The sequence below is a fragment of the Pan troglodytes genome, chromosome 19 (genome assembly GCF_028858775.2).
Source record: "Pan troglodytes isolate AG18354 chromosome 19, NHGRI_mPanTro3-v2.0_pri, whole genome shotgun sequence".
NCBI classification, from domain to species: Eukaryota; Metazoa; Chordata; class Mammalia; order Primates; family Hominidae; genus Pan; species Pan troglodytes.
This window is the reverse complement of record NC_072417.2, coordinates 90,982,867-91,004,510: the sequence shown is the minus strand read 5'-3', so window position 1 is coordinate 91,004,510 and position 21,644 is coordinate 90,982,867. Positions and strand designations below refer to the sequence as shown.

The 21,644-nt window shown below is 39.4% G+C and overlaps 1 protein-coding gene across 23 annotated transcripts in view; it reads right to left on the bottom strand.

Moving 5' to 3' along the window:
* Positions 1-21,644, bottom strand: part of TNRC6C (trinucleotide repeat containing adaptor 6C) — a 151,425-nt gene that overhangs the window by 116,341 nt on the left and 13,440 nt on the right. For 15 of the 23 annotated variants that reach the window (XM_016933004.4, XM_016932992.4, XM_016932998.4 and 12 more), the window contains exon 1: positions 13,505-13,661. The exons of 4 other annotated variants lie outside the window; for them this stretch is intronic. In XM_016933004.4, the coding sequence (XP_016788493.2) occupies positions 13,505-13,563 (59 nt within the window). In that variant the 5' untranslated portion in view covers positions 13,564-13,661. Of the gene's footprint in view, positions 1-383; positions 443-1,617; positions 3,337-13,504; positions 13,662-21,644 lie in introns of those variants that run through there. 4 more of the 23 variants (XM_054670177.2, XM_054670172.2, XM_016932993.4 and 1 more) reach the window with 3 other exon arrangements.

The following is a 21,644-nucleotide window of genomic DNA, read 5'->3' as shown; positions in this document are numbered from 1 at the left end:
ATACCACCATCCACCCAGTCCCTTGATCCAGAAACATCTGTGAAGCCCAGGGCTTGCATGTGAGAATAACAGGAGTTTCAGGGGTTTACACTGGAGTAATAAGCTGATAAAGGACATGAATGTCTGCCTAAATAGTTTCTTTTTTTTTTTTTTTGAGACAGTCTCAATCTGTCACCCAGGCTGGAGTGCAATGGCACAATCTCGGTTCACTGCAACCTTCGCCTCCTGGGTTCAAGCGATTCTCCTGCCTCAGCTTCCTGAGTAGCTGGGATTACAGGCATGCACCACAATGCCCGGCTAATTTTTGTATTTTCAGTAGAGACGGGGTTTCACCATGTTGACCAGGTTGGGCTCAAACGCCTGACCTCAGGTGATCTGCCTACCTCAGCCTCCTAAAGTGCTGGAATTTCAGGCGGGAGACACGGTGCCCAGCCAATGGTTTCTATAATGAAACAAAGTAGAAAAAAAAGTGACTGATTATATTGCTGCAGGAAAAAACCCCCACAGGTACCAAGAAGCTTGTCAATATTTCACATTAAAAATGTGAAATGTAAAAACTTAAATTTCATAAAATGAAGAAAATTTACCTGAAAAATATCAATTAACAGAAAAACATTTTAATTTCCTGTTTTCAAACACACAACAGGTTCAGATGCTGCCCACACCCTGCAAAAGTTTAGACAGAGATCCTAAGGGAACTACCTCATAAGAAAAAAAAAGGTTCTAATTAAGTTTAGTCTTTAGTCGTTCATTAAATAAACACAAACCAGTATACTGATTACTGGAGCAAACTGAGATCACATTTGAGACTGTGAGCTGCGTAGTCCCAAACTTTCTATACTAACAAGTATGTATTAGTTATAGCTCGTTGTTTCTGTCCCTTAAACAACTTCCTGGAAATTACTGTCTTACATCAAAAACTAAAATTCAAAGCATAAAATTGGTATGAACTGTAAATCTAATACTATGTTCATATACCAATCTCAAGAAGCAAATATTTCCTATTACTCTCATAAAGTCAATGTACTGCTAATTGCCACCTTTTGGCTTTCTGGTTTCTTTTAAAATAAAAAAAAGTGATAGGGCCACACGCGGTGGCTCACGCCTATAATCCCAGCACTTTGGGAGGCAGAGGCGGGTGGATCACCTGAGGTCAGGAATTCGAGACCAGCCTGGCCATCATGGTAAAACCCCGTCTCTACTAAATATACAAAAATTAGCTGGGCATGATGGCGGGTGTAATCCCAGCTACTCAGGAAGCTGAGGTAGGAGAATCACTTGAACCCAGGAGGCGGAGGTTGCAGTGAGCCAAGTTCGTGCCACTGCACTCCAGCCTGGGCAATAGAGTGAGACTCCATCTCAAAAATAAATAAATAAATAAATAAAATAAGTGTAGAGTTTACCTCCTCCAAGACTTTAATGGAACCACATCTACTAATGGATTAACACGTACTCAGAGGTAACCTAAAATTTGCCACATTATTTTACTATTTGATTCAATTCCTCTCTCTGTCCTTTACGGATTCTCATGAACCATAAGAACACCCACCTGTTCTACAAGGGAAGAAAAAGTTTCCCTAGCATTCAGGTCTAAAAGTAAGTTATTTTAGTGGGTACCTCACACAGGCGACGTAGTCATGCACTAGACAGCTTCTTTTTTGCGCTAGCATGTGTGTGCAAGGGTAGGCTTTATTAAATCATCTTCTGCAGCCTCTTGACAGCCAAAAAGCATGACGGGAAAACTCAAGGAATTTGCAAAAAGTCAGCAATTCTCTGGGGGGCCAAGGCAACACAGTCCAAGTGTGAACGTTTCCAGTGGTTTTGCTTAATCTTAAGATAAAACTTAGAAAATCAAACAATCCTCCATAAATACCGAGTTCCAACTGCAAAGATACTAGGGCAGCAGACAGTGTGAAGTGATAGTCTTTGGAAAAACTAATGGTAGCAAGAGCTGTCATTTACTCAGCACTGGGCTCGGAAGGTCTTTCAAATAGATGACTTCATTCGCTCCTCAAATCGATCTTGTTGAGACAGGTATCACCTGCATCTTCAAGGAGAGGATCAGAGGATGAAGCTCAGAGGACCTCTGTGTACAGACACAGACAGTAAGTGACAGAGCCACAGAGCTGTCGTCATTCAACTGAGGTCGGACTGAGTTTCAAGCATAGGCTGCATCCATACACGCTGTATCCCTAAAGAGCATATATTCTTCACTGCGGTCCAAAAGTGACAGCCGTATGCTTCAAACTTACAATGAACTGATAGTAAGGTTGACCTCATTTTTTGGAAATTGAAGAGGATAATCAAAACAATTTCTTATATATATATCAGTTAGAGTAAAAGCGAAGCTGCTATAACAAAGAGACCCCAAAATACAACATGCTCAAGATGTTTCTCCCCTGCAGTCCAGACAGGCTGGCCAAGCATCCTTGTTCAAAGTTTGTTTTATTCACTAGAGGAAGGAAAAGAGGAATTGAAGAGCAAATTATTTCCTTTTTGGTTCATGCCCTGGAAGTTTACGTATTATTTCTGTTCACATTCAAGTGACCAGAACTTGCCCATATCTAGACACAAGGAAGGCTGGGGAAAATGTCTCTAAACGTGCCCATCTAAAACTTCTTTCAAAATGAAGATGGGGGGAGAACGCATTCAGGGGGTTAGTTGACCATCTCTGGAACCAGTGGATGGCTGCCCACCTCCACACATAGATAAAAAATAATTTTTCTAAAACAAAACAGATACACATACAAATTTGGGTTTGTGTGTGACTTGAACAAACAATACATACATCAAGCCCCTGAGATTCGACTCTACAGGAATATGATGAAAATGATTTCAGCCAGAATTTCTTCAAGAGATCAAGATATCATCAGTTACCTGCTATAGCTACAGAAAAATCCTATTAACACTTGTACAGAATAACGAGCAACATACATCCCTGGTAACCCTTACAGAATGAATTTGTTATAAAATACAAACTTTTATACCTAATCTACCTTCGAATATAAGATGCACCATTATTTTATGCATCACTAAGAAACAAAAATGCTGCCAATTATACCATGATATATATGCCATTGACTGTAAGATGCATGTCAATTTCAGAGATGTTAAAAATGGGAAAAATGTGCTTCTTAGAATAAATGAAATACAGCATGCCCCTGAAGTAACAAATCAAACTGATTGACCCTATGAAATTACTGAGTAAAAACCAATTAGATAATGGAAGACAAATTGCCATAGTTGCTAGCAGGCCATTCTTTATGGTGATAATATAGATAAACATTATACTGAGGCCATACCTACACTTAATGAATTTTTAAAAACCTAATTCTACGGGAAAGACAGACAATTTCCTTCCTAATACATTAATTACAGCATGCTAATAAGAAGTGCAGGGTGCTATGAGAGCACTTAAGAGGAAGGATTCTGGCTGGTCAGGAGGTCACAGAAGATTTCCTGCGAAAGTGAGCTAAGTTCTGAAGGAGACCTGGTGGCACAACAGGGGACAACATGCATGAAAGTTCTACAGTGGGAAGGCACACAGGATGTTTGAGAAACGGCAAGATGATGGGGGGCCTAAAGGCTGCAGAGCAATGAAAGAAATGGCTACACCCAGTCTGGTGGGGAAGACTTAGGTTAAATTTTTTTGTCTTTATCTTCAGAGCAATGAGAAGCCAATGAAGAATTTTAAGCAAGGGAGTAACAATCAGTTATTGATGAGATCATTCTGGCTCCTATGTGGAATAGATTACAAGAAGGTAAGAGTGGACTGGTGGAAACCAATGCGTAGGCTACTGCAGTCAATATAAGAGTTTAGACTTGGTAGTTTAGATCTGGGGATGCAAAGCAGGCTTGAACACCATTCAGAAGACAAAATGAACAGAAGTGGGTGATGAATTGGATATGGGTATAAGGGAGAGGGAGGTGTCAAGAACAATCCGTAGGCTTCTCACCAGTGTAACTAAGTGTATGGTGGTCCGTTCACTAAGATAAACACTGGAGAAGGACCCCTCGCGTTTGAGATGCTTGAAACATTAAACTGGGGAAGGGAGCTGACTGTAAAATTCCAGAGTTCACAGGAAAGATCCAGACTGGAGAAAAATTTCAGGAGATGTTAATGCAGAAATATAAATCAAAGTGAGGGTTATAGTTGAGATCAGGTAGGAAGGGAGTTTGAGAGTAAACAGGAAAGAGGGCCTGAGATGGGGGCTTAAGGAACAACAGCATTTAAAGATCACGCCCAAGGGGATGATTCACTCATTCAAACATCTGTCCATTATTTGGGCATCATTTATTAATAACTGGCCACACAATGTGCCAGAGTTGATTTTAGGTGTAAGGATATCCACTGACAAGATACGTAAGATCCCTATTATCAAGAGCTTACAGTTAGTGGGTAAACAAATACAAACACAGGTAAATAAACAAAGTAATTTCAGTTTTTCATAAGTAATTTCCTAAGTACTATGAAGAAAATAAAGTTGGCATTGCAACTCAAATTCCATGACTGGCACTGATTAGCAGGTGAAGAGATTTCCCAAATGATGAATTAACTACTGAGCAAGTCCCAGACAAAGTACAACCTTCCCTGAATGTATATGACAGTTGCTTTTCAGAGTTTCCAGAAACTCAGCATATATTACAACAGCACAAAAAGTTCTATACATGTAAAATAGGTTCTAAGCTTAAGTAAATTTTTCACCCACATAATATCCAGAGCGAAATTCAGAAGTCATAACAGATGTACTAACAGTCTTACTTGCATGGAAGTAGGTCCAGGCACAGAATACCTAGGATCTCTGGCTCCTACCCACTAAATGCCATTGTGCCCAACTCGAATCACATGACATCCCTAAACAAAAGTCCATCCTTCCAAAGGTCTGCCAAGGGGCTGGTCCCTCCCTTCTTCAGAACTGCCACTTTAAGCCAACAAAGTAACACTGTGTTAAGTGACACAAATTCCAAGAAATTCAGATGCTCTGAGGTCTACATACTCATGACTTCTAGTTGTAGATACTTCCACCAGGTGAAAATTCAATCTTTCATTCAATACATACTTATTAAGAGTGTACTATATGTGCCACATGATGTTCTAGGTCCCTGCTTTCGTGGAGCTTACATTTTAGAAAACGGCAGTAAATACAACTACTTGAAATGAAGATGATCCAGAATGTGGCTCTTACATTTTAAATCTATACACCCTTGCATCTCTCAGGTAAAAGTACACAAAGTCTCCTTGAACATTAATGTTATTTTTCCCACTAACTGTTCTTCATTTCTAGACACATGTACCATAACATAGAATTTAAACATTCAGCACCCAAAGAATGATGTTCAACACTGAAAGAAACAACTGCATAGTTTCAAATTCCACTGAAGCAGTTTTAAAATTTGAAAAACTGTTTGAAATACAAATCATAGCCCCTGGTGGTAAAAATGCTAATTATAACCAAACTTTTGTGGACTCTAACTATGCTCAGATAAAAGAAGAGAAAAGCAAAAATGGAAGCTGTGAGTTTTTAACGGGAGGAATCATTAAAGTACAGGAATAATCTTCTGTGAGAACAGATTCACAGATGGGCAGATGAAGAGAAGAAATTCTGATGCTGGGAAGAAGATGCAATGGAAGAATAAATAGCTGGAAAATGTGTGTGTTTGTGTGTATAAAGAGATAGCGTCTCACTCTGCCACCCAGGCTGGAGTGCAGTGGTGCTATCAGAGTTCACTCGACCTCCTGGGCTCAAGTGACTCTCCCACCTCAGCCTCCTGAGTAGCTGGGACCACAGGCTACACCACACCCAGCTAAGTTTTTTAGTTTTTTAATTTTTTGTAGAGACAAGGTCTCATATTTTTTGAGACGGAGTCTCACCCTGTTGCCCAGGCTGGTCTCAAACTTCTGGCCTAAAGCAATCCTCCTGCCTTGGCCTCCCAAAGTGCTGGAATTACAGGCATGAGCCACTGTGCCTGGCCATAGCTGATAAATATTTCTAATTGGCACAGTAGTGCTGGTACACAGTTGACCACCATCTTAATTTACACTCTTAAAAAATGCTTACTTCAGGCCAGGCGCGGTGGCTCACATCTATAATCCCAGCACTTTGAGAGGCCAAGGCGGGCGGATAACTTGAGGTCAGGAGTTCGAGACCAGCCTGACCAACACGGTGAAACCCCGTCTCTACTAAAAATATAAAAATTAGCCAGGCATGGTGGTGTGTGCCTGTAATCCCAGCTACTTGGGAGGGTGAAGCAGGAGAATCGCTTGAACCCGGGAGGCAGAGGTTGCGGTGAGCTGAGATGGTGCTCGCGCCACTGCACTCCAGCCTGGGCGACAGAGAGAGACTCTGTCTCCAAAAAACAAACAAACAACAAAAAAACTCCACAAATACAATTTGTAATGACAACAAAATATTTTGTTGATGGACCATAATTTACTTAATTCCCCGGTTGCTTATTTAGGTGTTTCCATTTGACACTGTTTTTATCACTAATCCCCTTTGTTTATATTTGTTCTGTATTGGTGATTATTCCAGTTTGTTCTGTATTTGTGATTGTCTTAGGAGAGATTTCCAGAAACAGACTTCCTAAAACAAAAGGGTATAATTAAGGGTTTCATTATGAAACTGCTTCCAAAAGCATTTTAATAATCTGTAGTTTTATTAGCTGAATACAAGTGTGCTTATTTCACAACAATCTCATAAGCACTAAGTATTATAATTTTTAATCCTTGCTAATCTGATAAAGTATTTCAATGGCCTTAATTTACAATTCTTTGACTATTAATGAACATATTTCCCCATATTTGTTATCCCACATGAATTTCATTTTCTGTACATTGCCTGTCTATATATCCTGGCCCGTCTCTTCAGTTCTTAGTGGGCTTCTTCATAATGAACTTATTAAGTTTATACATGTTAAATACATTAACCTTTAATCATGTTGCTGTAAACACTTCCCCCAGTTTTTGTCTGCCTTTTGTTTTTGGCATTCACCAAGTTTTAAACGCTAATCAAATTCTACCAAAAATTTTCATGAGATTTTACTTGTATTTGTAGGAACTATTCAAATTAGCTCTTTTTATTCTCTAGATTTCTTAAAATTTTTTCTATTATACAGATGATACTTCATTTAAAGTTTATTTTGGTATGTGGTAGACACTAGGATCTACCTTCTTTTCTGTAACTAACAGTGCCTGGGAGTCATTTAGTGCACGAGGACTAAATGATCCTTCCTGTCTCTGCTCATTTGTGACAATGGCTCTTCATACATCAAATTCATGTATAACAGATGGGCCTGAAGACCATTCTGCTCCATTAATAACTGCACGCTTCTGCCACAATGACACTATTTAAATTATTCCAGTTTCATAAAATTTTGGTTATCTGCTACCACTAGGTTCCTTTATTTTTTTAAAAGTATTTATTCTTTTATCCTTCCAGATAAAATTTACAACCATATTGTCGTGCTCCAAAAGAAAAATACATTTTTTAAAAATTAGAATTGCTTTAAACATACAAATTAACTGAAAGCTCTGTAAGAATTAATTTTCCTATTTGAGAACATCTCTCCATTTTTTCCCTCTTTCAGTGAAATTGTCATTTCTTCTTCTTCTTTTTTTTTTTTTTTGAGATGGAGTTTCACTCTTGTTGTCCAGGCTGGAGTGCAATGGCGCGATCTCGGCTCACCGCAACCTGTCTCCCGCGTTCAAACGATTCTCCTGCCTCAGCCTCCCAAATGGCTGGGATTATAGGCATGTGCCACCATGCCCGGCTAATTTTGTATTTTTAATAGAGACGGGGTTTCTCCATGTTGGTCAGGATGGTCTCAAACTCCCGACCTCGGGTGATCCGCCCACCTCGGCCTTCCAAGTGCTGGGATTACAGGTGTGAGCCACTGTGCCCAGCCCATTTCTTCATATTTATTTCCTGTACATGTTAAGCTCATGTCTAGGTATTTTATAATTTTTTTTAAAATTGATTTTTATGTATTAGATCAAATATCCTGTGGATTGCCTGAATGGTTACTGATGGTAAGTATCTAGTCCAGTTACTGACTTATCTATACTGCATCAAATGATTTTTTAGCTTATCATCTTGGGTTTTCTGGGTATATAAGCTGTAAATAACAACCATTTTTCATGGTTTAATTTCTATTTCCTGTTTTGGTAGTCAGAATTCTAAGATTCCTCCTAAGATTCCTGGCCCCTGGGATACACATACCTTCCCCTAGTTAATCAAACACGAACGTAGGTACTATTTGTAGGGACTGTGCAGACGTTAATTCAAATCCCAAATCAGTTGACCTTAAGACAGAGCGACTATCCATCCAAGTGGGCCCGATTAACCCTTTAAATTTGGGTTTAGAGGTCAGAGACAGAGGATGTCAGAAGTTCAAAGTAGGCGACAGATTCAACACAGTTGCTGGTTGTTGTTTTTTTTGAGACGGAGTCTCGCTCTGTTGCCCAGGCTGGAGTGCAGTGGCGCGATCTCGGCTCACTGCAACCTCTGCCTCCAGGGTTCACGCCATTCTCCTGCCTCAGCCTCCCGAGTAGCTGGGACTATAGGCGCCCGCCACCACACCTGGCTAATTTTTTTTTTTTTTTTTTGTATTTTTAGTAGAGACGGGGTTTCACCGTGTTAGGCAGATGGTCTCGATCTCCTGACCTCATGATCCGCCCGCCTCGGCCTTCCAAAGTGCTGGGATTACAGGCGTGAGCCACTGCGCCCAGCCTCACAGTTGCTGTTTTAAAGATGGAGGCTACAAGGCAAGGAACATGGGTAGCCTAGGAATTGAGAACTCCTCCTCTGACAGCTAGCAAGGAAACAAGGACCTCAGTCCTATAACCAAAAGAACTATGAAGGACTTAGGAAGTAACACTGATCATCCTTTAAACCTCTTAAGTTTGTGGTAATTTGTTACGCAAAAACAGAAAATGAATACACCTGTCTTATTTAACTGGCGTAGCTTTAGACAGCAACGTTAAAGATTAAATAGTAATGTTGTTAGTAAGTCTTAGGGAATAGTCAGGAGCCAGAAACCATACCAATAACTAGAACAGGATAGAGTTAATATGAAGATGTGTTAACTAGTAAAAGGTGGTTATGTTTTTAGAGGGGTAAAAATAGTTCCTTATGGGGTCCAGAGAGAGCAAATGCAGAAAGTAGATACTTACTATAATAGCTCCAAGCTAAAAGTGTGTGTGTGTGTGTGTGTGTGTGTGTGTGTGTATAAGAAAGAGGCTAAGAACTCAGAGGAAGATCCCTCCACGCAGGACTGGAGAGGGCATGGCTGCCACAGAACACACAGCTAGAGAGTAGCAGAAAGACCTAGAAGAGGGAACAGGGAAGAGGTGGTCCACAGGAGGGCCCTACTGGGAGGCAGAGAAACTTCCTTGAGGGTACAGGTGGGCTGAGGCTGCTTCATAGGCACCACTGAGGTGAGCACTGCCAGGGCTCTCCTATGCCAGCCTGCTGACTGCTGCACCAAAAGCACACGCACTGAAGGAGGGAGTGGAGAGATACCCCCTACTTCTTTTTTTTGAGACAGAATCTAGCTCTGACATTTAGGCTGGGGTGCAGTGGTGCAATCACAGCTCACTGCAGCCTCAATCAAGCGATCCTCCCACCTCAGCCTCTGGAGTAGCTGACACTAATGCATGCGCCACCACACGTGGCTGTTTTTTTTCTCTTTTTTTTTAAGTATTGATGAGGTCTTGCTATGTTGCCCAGTCTGGCCTCAAACTCCTGGGCTCAAGCAATCCTCCTGCCTCGGTTTCCCAAAATGCTGGGATTACAGGCGTGAGCCACCGTGCCTGGCTGGGAAGACCCTTTTCTCCTCTATTCCTCCTTACATTGTGTCTCCAGTGCTTCCATTGGCAAAGCCTAAAGTGAAGCCAGCTCACCAAAGGGAAATGTCTACAGTGCCCAGCTCCTGTATCAAAAGCAGGGCATAAATGGATGTGGATTTACATAAACTGGGAACTGAGCAACAATAAATAATTGGCACAGTCCACCCCTTTGGCTACTTGGCTTCCATACACACCCTCTATATTTGAAGTATCAAAACAACTCTGATTCCACATGAAGGTAACATGCAGCTACCTTCCTATAAATGAACATGTTCTCACCTTCTCCCCAAAATGAGGAGCTGCAGTCCGAACAGACATTGTATTAATCACTGGCTATATTAATTACTCCTTAAAATTCAGTTAACAGTCCCACTAAATATTCTGTTCTCTAAAGATCAAATTGTTTAATTAACTTCCAGTAATTATATATAAAATAAGGGGGGGGGAAAGCAAAGTTAATACATATAAACATACAGACACAAGAAAAAATACGCTAAGTTACTACAATCCTTGCTTCTGCGCCTGGTTATGAAGCCATGGATGGTGTCCTTAACTTTCTTCTCTCACTATGCATCCAACATGTCTTGTGACCTCAATCAGAACCTCAGCCAGTCAGGGTTCTCAACATGACAGGGTGACCTAAACCTTCATTCCTGAAACATGTGACTCCTCAACAGACCTGCCTTTTCTTGAGTACTGCAGTTTTTCATTTTGTCTCTAATATGGTGCAAAGAAGTACTAAGAGACACTCTAGAGAATCCTGAGTTACAAACATCCTCCTCCCTGCCCCCATTGTATAGCATTACCCCATTTTGCCTTGGTAATCAGAATTAAGCACTCTAGTCAGGAGAGTGACCTCTTTTCCTACCTGTTGGTTCAGTGGCATCAACAGTCCCAAATGGGTTATAGCCTCATCTTTCAATTCAATGGAACCTTTCTGTGTCCTCTGGTAGTAACATTCCCTATTGGAAAACAAGAACTCCAAATCCCAGCAGAACTCAGTTGCTAGAATGGGAAGCAGAAATTCTAGGGGTGGGTTATAAGGTATAACAGTAAGAGACTGCTTTCAGGGTTTTACCAGTAAGTATAATATGAAAGTTGGTCTGTGAATTTATGCCATATTCAACAAATATCCTGCTCTCCCTAATTTGTGTATAATAGAAGAAATAGGGACACTGAATCTATCTTTTTGTCCTTTTGGTTCTGTTGGCTTTTGTCTTTTAAAGCTCTGTTATTAGGTGCATACATATTTCTTGGTGGATTGACTCATTTTTCATTACAAACTTTCCTTGTTTCTAGGGATGTCTTGCCTTAAAGTCCATTTTGTCTGTTACTACTTAAATTAACCATCTTACTACTTGTTTTGAACTTGTCCCTCCTTTTTTTTGACATGAAATCTTGCTCTGTCACCCAGGCTGGAGTGCAGTGGCACAATCTCGGCTCACTGCAACCTCTGCCTCCTAGATTTAAACAATTCTCCTGCCTTAGCCTCCCGAGTAGCTGGGACTACAGGCATGGGCCACCACAACCGGCTGATTTTTTATTTTTAGTAGAGATGGGGTTTCACCATGTTGGCCAGGCTGGTCTTGGACTCCTGACCTCAGGTGATCTGCCCGCCTCAGCCTCCCATAGTGCTGGGACTACAGGCATGAGCCACCGCGCCTGGCCTTGTTCCTCCTATTCTATGTTCCTTTTTTCTTTTTTGTCTTTTTTTGGACAGTAAATGGTTTTTATTATTTTATTTCCTTTCTCCTTCTCTATTAGTTTGGTAGCTATAAATTCTCTTTCTATCCTTTTAGTGATTACGCTAGAGTTAATCAACTCAAGTTCTATGAAAGAATTATGTCCTGCAGAAAACATTCTGAGTGACTATTTTTTTTTCCAGTTCTTACAAGGCATTCTAAATGTAAAGAAGTTAATTCATAATATATAATAGATGCCTTAGCACGGATGTCTTAGTTCTGGCTGCTACTAACAAAAATACCATAGACCGGGTGGCTCACACAACAAACATTTCTCACAGTTCTAGAGGCTGGGTTCTACAGACCCTCCAAGACCAGGGTGCCATCATGGTCAAGTTCTGGCGAAGACCCTCTTCCTGGCTTGCAGATGGCATTCTTCTTGCTGTGTCCCCATATGGCAGAGAGTAGACAGAAAGAAGCAAGAACTCTGTGTCTCTAATCCCATTTGTGAGGGTTCCACCTTCACGAACTAAATACCTCCCAAAGGCCCCACCTCCTAACACCATCACGCTGGAGGTTAGAATTTCAACATACAAATCTTTGGGGAACACATACACTCAGTCCACAACACCCAGGGGTTGTCAAATCTCTTCTATCAAGGGCTAGACAATAAATGTAAGCTTTGTGGACCACAATGTCTCTGTAGCAGCTACTCAATTCTGGCGGTGCAGCATGAATCCAGCCATAGACAATATGTAAACTAACAGGCATAGCGGTGTTCCACCAATAAAACATTATTTACTAAAATAGTTGGCAGGCCAGATTTGACCCACAGGTTGAAGTTTGCTGTCTTTGAACATTATGATGTGATTCTCTCACCAAATGTGATTGAGAAGGACTACCCTAGATATTACTATCTCTGACTCATTAAAATCTAATATAAATTACAAAGACCTGAGGACATTTAAACTATATTTATCTTTGTAATATTGTGAAATATATATTTGGTCTTCGATCCTGCTTCCTGGCATATAATTCCTAAAATCCTTCCAAACTCCAAAGTAATGTCTTTTTGTATGCTAATGAGTTGACTGATAGCTGGCAGCCTCTTGGTAGCTTCAGGATGGGGGCTGGTCTCCATAAACACCAAGGCAGGATTAGAAGGTTAGGACTTTCAGCCCTACCCTCCAATCTCCAGGGAGGGTAGAGGGGCTGAAGGTTAAGTTGATCACCAATGGCCAATGGCTTAATCAATGATGCCTTCATAATGAAGTTCTCATAAAAACCCAAAAGGGGCTAGGAGCAGTGGCTCCCAAAGTGTAATCCCAGCACTTTGGGAGGCCAAGGTGGGACTAGTTTGGCCAACACAGTGGGACCCCCACCTCTACAAAATTTTTTTTAAAAAATTAGCCTAGCATGATGGTACGTGCCTGGAGTCCCAGCTACTCAGGAGGCTGAAGTGGGAGGATGGCTTGAGTCCAGGAGATTGAGGCTGCAGTGAGCCATAACTGCACCACTGCACTCCAGCCTGGACAATAGAGACTGCCTCCAAAACCAAAAAACCAAAAAACAAAACAAAACAAAACAAACCCAAAAGGATTGGGTTTGGAGAGCTTCCAAATGCCCGAGCAAATGGAGATGCCAGGAGGGCGGTGCAACAGAGAGGGCATGGAAGCACCCACCCCCCATACCTTGTTCTAGGCATTTCTTCATCTGTTTCCTTCATAATATCCTTTGTAATAACCTGGTAAACGTAATTATTTCCCTGAGTTCTGTGAGCCACTCTAGCAAATTAACTGAACCCAAAGAGGGGTGGTGGGAATCCCAACTTGAAGCTAGTGGGTCAGAAGTTCTGGAGGCCCAGACTTGCAACTGGTGTCTCAAGGAGGGACAGTCCTGGAGACTGAGCTTCAACCTGTGAGATCTGAGTTATCTCCAGGTAGATAATGTTGAAATGGAATTGGAAGGTACCCACCTGATATCCACAGCAGAACTCCTTGCTTGTTTGATGTGTGAGAAGAAACCCTCACACATTTGCTCACAGAAGTCTTCTGTGTTGAGAGAGACCCAGCTGGTGTCCACTGCAGAACTGACTGCTTGCTTGGCACATGGGGAGAAATCCACACATTTGGTCAAAGAAGTCCTCTGTGATGATCACTGTTGTAGAGTGAGAGCCGAGGAAAAATAACCTGTGTTTTTCCCCCATCAGAACTCTCTTCCAGCTTTCTGTGTTGCTGTTGCCATTTATTATTTTTACTTTAAAAATTTTTAAGTTCCAGGTACATGTGCAGGATGTGCAGGTTTGTTACACAGGTAAACGTGTGCCATGGTGGTTTGCTGCACCTATCAATATTTTTACTGTTTTACACAGTTCACATTACTTTAGATGTATTCGTCTATCTATCCTTTCCAGTGCTCTTTACTCCTTCCTGCATCTCCATGCTTCCAGCTGGGATAATTTTCCTTTTACCTGAAGAACTTTCTTTATAGTACCTCTAGTGTAGATCTGCTGGTGATGAATTCTAATTTTTGTCTGTCTGAAGATGTCTATATTCTCACTTCATTTTTGAAAGATATTTTTGCTTCATACAGATTTCTAGGTTGGCAGTTATTTTCTTACAACACTTTGAAGATATCGTTCCACTGTATTTTGATTTCCATTTCTTTGCAAAGTAGACTGTCAGTCTTTACTGCCGCTCCTTTGAAGGTAATGTATCTTTTTCCTCCTTTGGCTGATTTTAAGATTTTCTTTGTTTTGACAATTTTTCCTCTCTTTTCCCTTTATTTTTGTTTTTTGGTATTGATTCTTCTTAGAGCTACAGTGATCCTCAAATATGCAAGTCTGTATTAGTTTTGGAAGATTCTCAAGTCATTATGTCTTTTACTATTGCTTCTGACCTATTCTTTCTCCTCTCCTTCTGAGATTCCAATTATAAGTATTTTAGACTTTTAACAGTGTCCCATTTGTCTCTTACATATTTTTCTTTTTCTTTTCATTTTCCATCCTTTTGTCTCTCTGTGCTTTGGTATGGATATTGTCTTCTGATCTATCTTCTAGTTTACTAATTTTTTCTTCAGCTAAGAATACTATTAAACCCTCCTGTTTAATTCCTAATTTGAGTTACTGTACTTTTAAAAGTTCTTTTTAATTTTTAATTGATGCATAACAGATACACATACTTTCAGGATTCATGTGATAATTTAGTACATTCATATGATTTGTAAGGATCAAATCAGTGTAATTGGGATATCCATCACCTTAAATGTCTTTATGTTAAAAAATTCAAATTCTTCTCTTCTAGCTATTTTAAAATATACAAAAGATTACTGTAAACTATTGTCACCCTATATTGCACTTTTCAATTCCAGAATTTCCATTTAACTTTTTTAGTAGTGTCCAGTTCTTTCTGAAATCCTCCATTTGTCACTTAATTTACTAAACCTATTTATCAACACTACCTTAAGGTCCATGTCTGATAACCCTAATATCTAGATCTCCTGTGGGTAACCTTATCGCCTGTCTCTTTTTATATGCTTAGTTTTTGACTGAATGTTAATCTTGCATGCACAAAACTGTGGAGATAAGCTGAGGCTGTGAATGTTACCTTCCTCTAGAGAGGATTTAGTTTTGCTTCTGACAAGCATTTAAGAGCAAGGGTGAATCATTTTAATCTATTTCAGCCAATTCAAAACTAAGTTTTTGTGTTTTGTGAGGGCTGGATTTCAGGAAAATTTTTAGGTTCACCATACACCTAGGGTAAAAAGTTGGGGTTTTTAGGGGGTAAGAGGGGTGGTTCCAACCAAAAGCCTGGGATGTTTACCAGGGTTTGTCATCCCTGAACTCCCATTTTTGTGACCCCAGCCTCTGACATCTATTGAAAACTCTGCTTAGCTGCTCAACCTCAGCTTTTTGTTCAGGTTTTCAGTCCTAGCACTGAAGCTGGCAAATGCTTCTGAGGGGTCATGCGGCACCAAATGTTTATTCTGCCTCTTTAGACCTCCCTTCTCTCTGGGATCTTGGCCTCAAAGTCTTCAGTGTCCTAGTAGCTTCTAATACCTTCAAACAGTTGCTTTTTATTATTTACCTAAGCATTTTAGTTCCCGGCGGCAGGGTTGGTCTGACACTGGCTAGTCTGTCTTAGCCAGAAGCAGACACCCAAAATAATACTGAGTTTTACTATATGACCTTACAGGTAGCAAGTGAGATAATCTTATGAATTTACTTCCTTGATCTACCAATGTGGAGGAATATTAGTAGAGTTCTTTGCATTCTAAAGATAAGCCTTACTTCTACTATTCTATTGTTTTAATATGCTGTTGCATTTGTCTCAAATTCTCTTTAGAAAGAGGTTTTAGGCCGGGCGCGGTGGCTCACGCCTGTAATCCCAGCACTTTGGGAGGCTGAGGCGGGTGGATCACAAGGTCAGGAGATCGAGACCATCCTGGCTAACATGGTGAAACCCCGTGCCTACTAAAAATACAAAAAAAATTAGCTGGGCGTGGTGGCAGGCGCCTGTAGTCCCAGCTACCCAGGAGGCTGAGGCAGAAGAATGGTATGAACCTGGGAGGCAGAGCTTGCAGTGAGCCAAGATTGCGCCACTGCACTCCAGCCTGCACGACAGAGCGAGACTCTGCCTCAAAAAAAAAAAAAAAAAAAAAAAGGTTTTAAAGAAAAAATACTGATACTGATGAATTACACTTTCTGGTAAATTATTTTAAGAGTCTCACATACACTTATGTGACAAAAATCTAAAGTTAGATATTTGCCTATCATTTTTTGTGTCTTTGGTATGTTAGCTTCATAAAATAAACTGGAAAGCTGTCCCTGTTTTTTAAGTTCTTAGGCAATTTACATAGTAAATATTAAAAGCATGAAAGGTTGAAAAGGAGAAACTTTTTGGAGATAATTCTTTTATAATTAAAATTTCTTTCTTGTTTTATTTAGGTTTTCTGAATTCTCAAAGGGATCTGAGACTACTTAAAAGATCCTATCCTAGCACATAGCTAGGGCTTAATAAATGCTGGTTCCCTTCTGAACTAAAAAGTTGTCTTTTTGTTTTGCAACATATCATAAAAAATATCTACCACTTCGGAGACAAGGAGTTCCTTTTCATAACCCAAAGCTTTAAAACTACTGGAGATTAGGGGTCTAGCAAAGATACTAGTGGAAATGAAAATGATACATTAATACTCTTCATATTTTCCCCATCACTCCTATCTCATCAAACTTTGTAGAGAAAATTTATACCAGCAGAAGTCAATACAGAAATCTACTACATATGAAGATTTATTCAATTAATCAAGCTATATTTACTAAATACATATGTATAAATCAATATACATAGCTAAGTTTTATGAAAAGATAAACTAAACATGAATCCTGCCTTCAAGGAGTTTATAATCTAGTAGGAGAAAGAAAACGTATATATAGTAATCATTATAAAGGTTAGAAAGTCTAAGTACCATAAAATAGATACCATCTGGAAACATTTATCATATAATGATTAATACAATTTGTACACAAGTAGCAACATGTTAAGCATTCTATTTTTTTCCTCTTTAACATACCTGTAAAATGAAGGGGAAACCAAGTTTTTTTTTTTTTTTTTTTTTTTTTTTTTTTTTCTGAGATGGAGTCTTGCTCTTGTCGCCTGAGCTGGACTGCAATGGTGCAATCTTGGCTCACTGCAACCTCCACCACCTGGATTCAAGCAATTCTCCTGCCTCAGCCTCCCCAATAGCTGGGATTATAAGCACCTGCCACCACGCCCAGATAATTTTTGTATTTTTTGTAGAGATGGGGTTTCACCATATTGGTTAGGCTGATCTCTAACTTCTGACCTCAGGTGATCCACCTGCCTTGGCGTCCCAAAGTGCTGGGATTACAGGCATGAGCCACCGTATCCGGCCCCAAGTTTTATATATGAAGTGACTTAGTGACTATATATTGCTTAGGTATCTGATCTTACCAAATAAAGTTTTACCTGAATAGCTGACTTCAGCGATGAAGAATCCAACATCACATTAAGATAATACCACAGGAGACAAATTTATAAGCATTTCTGGAACCCTAACTGGGCCTACTGTGTGTGAAATACAGTAAACTGAACTGACAATCTGATCATCACAAGAACAAATCCTAATAGTCTTCACAAAGAATATGAATTCAATCTCTATCCCACATCTTTTGCTCAATTTTATATGCTAGCATTTGTAGATGTTTTCAGGGCAAAACAACCTCCCTCACCCACCTTATAAAACATACCAAAATGATTACTATAGTCATGTCTATGATGGGTTAAATTTGACTCACTTCTTTGAAATTACAGAAACGTATACACAAATATGTAATTACAGAGCAAATGTGTGATAGTGAGAAACAGACTACGCAGGGCTGAATATAAGGAAGATAACATGAGCCTACAATGTGAGAAACTTACATACTATCTCATTTAATTCTTACAATAATCCTGCAATAGTATATATTATTATTCATTTCTTCTAGCTGAGCAAACAAAGGCTCAGAGAAAGTAAAAATTAAACCCAAAGTCACCTAGCTAATAAGTGGCATTCCTAGAAATCTAGCCCAGAGTTGACAACTCACTCTTAAGACCATGATCAGTTGAGAAAGTTTTATAACACCATGGAATGAGAAAAATAAAGATGACCTACATTTTTCATAAAGATGCATTTATTCAATTTATAGGATTCTCCTATAAGATGGTATCCTTTCCACTTCTTTGCATGAGAAAGTCCTTTATAAAGTAATGATAAAAGTATATCATGGTACTTTTTATTCAAGTCTTATGTGGCAAGAGTAAAAGATGGCAACTGTAAATTAGTTTCCACTTTTGTTGTTGAACCTTTACTCTTACATGATGTCCCAAAGTCTCATAATCACAATGCTATTTCATATTTTCAAAAGACCAGATTTTACCCAAAAAAGAAAAATGTTTGATTAAATAATATTTAAGAAATGATTACCTTCCTACATGAATGACAAATATTTTTAAAACTGCTATGTGTAGCTGCCTTTATAGGCAAAATTATAAGGGAGGTCTCCCCATTCCCTCCACCACCATCTTTCCACCAGTTGCCCAGTTTTAACAATTTGGCTTCTTTCTCCCTCCAGCACACTGCATCTGCCCTCCCACCAGCACATTTCAACATTCAACCTCAGTGGATATGCTCATTATCTTGACTGTGGCTGTAGTTTCACAGATATATATGTATATCAACATTTATAGAATGTTATGCTTTAAATATGTGCAGTTTAATGTATATCAGAAAAAACCTTAATACAGATGCTAAAAAAATAACCTCCCAAGGTAATAACGTATTTGATTCTTTTGATGTACATCATTATTTTCACCACCTGAAGGTATTTACACCTGTTTCCATGGCCACCAGCAAAAGATGCATGGAAGAATTTTTTTCCCCCCATACATGAGACTTAAAGAAATTTCTTTTCTCATCCTCCTCAGTATCATATTTAAGTTTTCTCAACTGAATGTTTCTTTTTTAATCTGGCTTATTTAATTTCTTTCTTTGATTACTAGAAAGATACATTTTAAAGATGTTTGTTTACAAATTTGTTTTGCAAATTGTTTTTTCCCTTGCTCATTTACCTATGGCAAAAGGCATGGAATTAGTTTTCTGCAAAACCTGGGTTTGAACCCAGGACTACCTGATCTTGGGCAAGTCACACTGCCTCTTTAGGTCTCTGTTTTCTCCTCGGTAAACTCTACAGAACTGTGAATTTTGAACAGACTCAATGAGTTAAGATCTGTTCTTGGAAACAGAGCAGAGAAACAAGACATAATACCTGTTAATAGCACTGTTGTTGCTAATCTATTATCACCCTGACTACACATAACATTGAATAACAATGGTAATATAAACCCAAAACGAAATGAACCAAAAACATACACAAGCAGGGTGCAGTGGCACGTGCCTGCAGTCCCAGCTACTCTTGAGGTTAAGGTGGGAGGATCTCTCAAGCCCAGGAGTTCAAGGGCAGCCTGGGCAACACAGCAAGACTCCATCTCTCCCTCTTACTTTTTTTTGGGGGTGGGGGGGGGGCGGTAATGAAAGAGGGGACATGACTGCTGATTTTACAGGAATTGAGGTAGGTACAATAAACAACTTTATGCCAACAAAAGATGATTTAGATGAAAGTACAAATTCCTAGGAATAGACAAATTAACAAAATCAATGCAGGAAAAATGGAAAATTTGAATGGACACATAGCAAGAAATCTCATGTGTTTATCAGCTATTTGTATATCTTTTTTGGTGACATGTGTATTGAAATCCTTCGCCCATTTTAAAATTGGGTACTTTGTCTTATTATTAAGTTATGAGAGCTCTTTATATATTCTGAATACAAGTCCCTTACTAGCTTTATGATTTGCAAATATTTTCCTTCAGCCTGTTTTATCTTTTCATGTTCTGTTTTACCTCCATTCTTTTTCTTTCTTTCTTTCTCTCTCTCTCCCCCTTCCCCCTCCCTCCCTCCCTCTCTCCAGGTCTTTTTGCATTTCTGCATAAATTTTAGAATTGGCCTGTCAATTTACAAACAACAACAACAACAACAAAAAAGCCTTCTGGGATTTTGATAGAGATGCATCAAATCTACAGATCAATCTAGGTAGAGTGCCAGATTAACAATATTGTGTTTTCCCATCCATCAACACAGAATGTCTCTCCAATTATTTGGATCCTCTTTAATTTCTCTCAGCAATGTTTTTGCAGTTTCGGTGTAAACATCTTCACTTCTTTTGTAAATTTATTCCCCAGGATTTAGTTGCTTTTGATGTTATAGTGAATGAGTTTTCTTAATTTCATTTTCAAATTGTTTACTGCTAGCATCAAGAAACACAAATGATTTTCAAACACTGGTCTTGTAAGCTGTGACCTTACTAAACTTATTTACTAGTTCAAGTAACCTTTCTTGTGGATTCCTAAGGATTGTCTATACACAGGGTTATGTCATCTGTGGATAAGGACGGTTTCACCGCTTCCTTTCTAATCCAGGTGCCTTTTATTACTTTCCCTTACCTGACTACATAGGCTAGAAGCTCTAGATCAGTGCTGAATAGAAGTGAACTGATATTCTTTTTTTCCCAGTTTTGGAGAGAAAGCATTCCGTCATTCACTCTTCCGTATAATATTATTGTGTTTTGTATGGTTTTTCATATATGTGCTTTTTATCAAGTTGAAGCAGCTCTCTTTTATACCTAATTTGCTGAAAGTTTTTCTCATGAAAGAATGTTAGATTTTGTCAAATGCTTTTTCTGCATTTATTGAGATGATCATGTGGTTTTGTTCTTCATCTATTAATATGGTGTATTGCCCAGGCGTAGTGGCTCACACCTGTAATCCCAGCACTTTAGGAGTCAAGACGGGCGGATCACCTGAAGTCAGGAGTTCAAAACCAGCCTGGCCAACATAGTGAAACCCCGTCTTTACTAAAAATACAAAAATTTAGCTGGGTGTGATGGCAGGCGCCTGTAATCCCAGCTACGCGGGAGGCTGAGGCAGGAGAGTCGCTTGAACCTGGGAGGCGGAGGTTGTGGTGAGCCGAGATCGTGCCATTGCACTCCAGCCTGAGAGAGAGTGCGAGACTCTGTCTCAAAAAATAAATAAATAATTTATGATATTATTATTTATGATGTTATTGGCTCTGGCATCGTGGTAACATTGCCCTCACTGGATCAGCTGGTAAATGTACCTTCCTCTTTTAATTTCTGGAAATGTTTGTGAAGGCTTGGTATTAGTTCTATGTTTGACAGAATTCACCAGTGAAGACAAAATAACCTGGATTTTCTTTGTGAGAAGATTTTAAATTACTAATCCAATTTCTTGCTATATGTCCATTCAAATTTTCCATTTTTCCTGCATCAATTTTTGTTAATTTGTCTATTCCTAGGAATTTGTACTTTCATCTAAATCATCTTTTGTTGGTATAAAGTTGTTTATGGTACCTACCTCAATCGCTATAAAATCAGCAGTCATGTCCCCTCTTTCATTCTTTTTTTTTTTTTTTTTTTTTTTAAGACAGAGTCTTGCTCTGTCTTCCAGGCTGGAGTGCAGTGGCGCCATCTGGGCTCACTG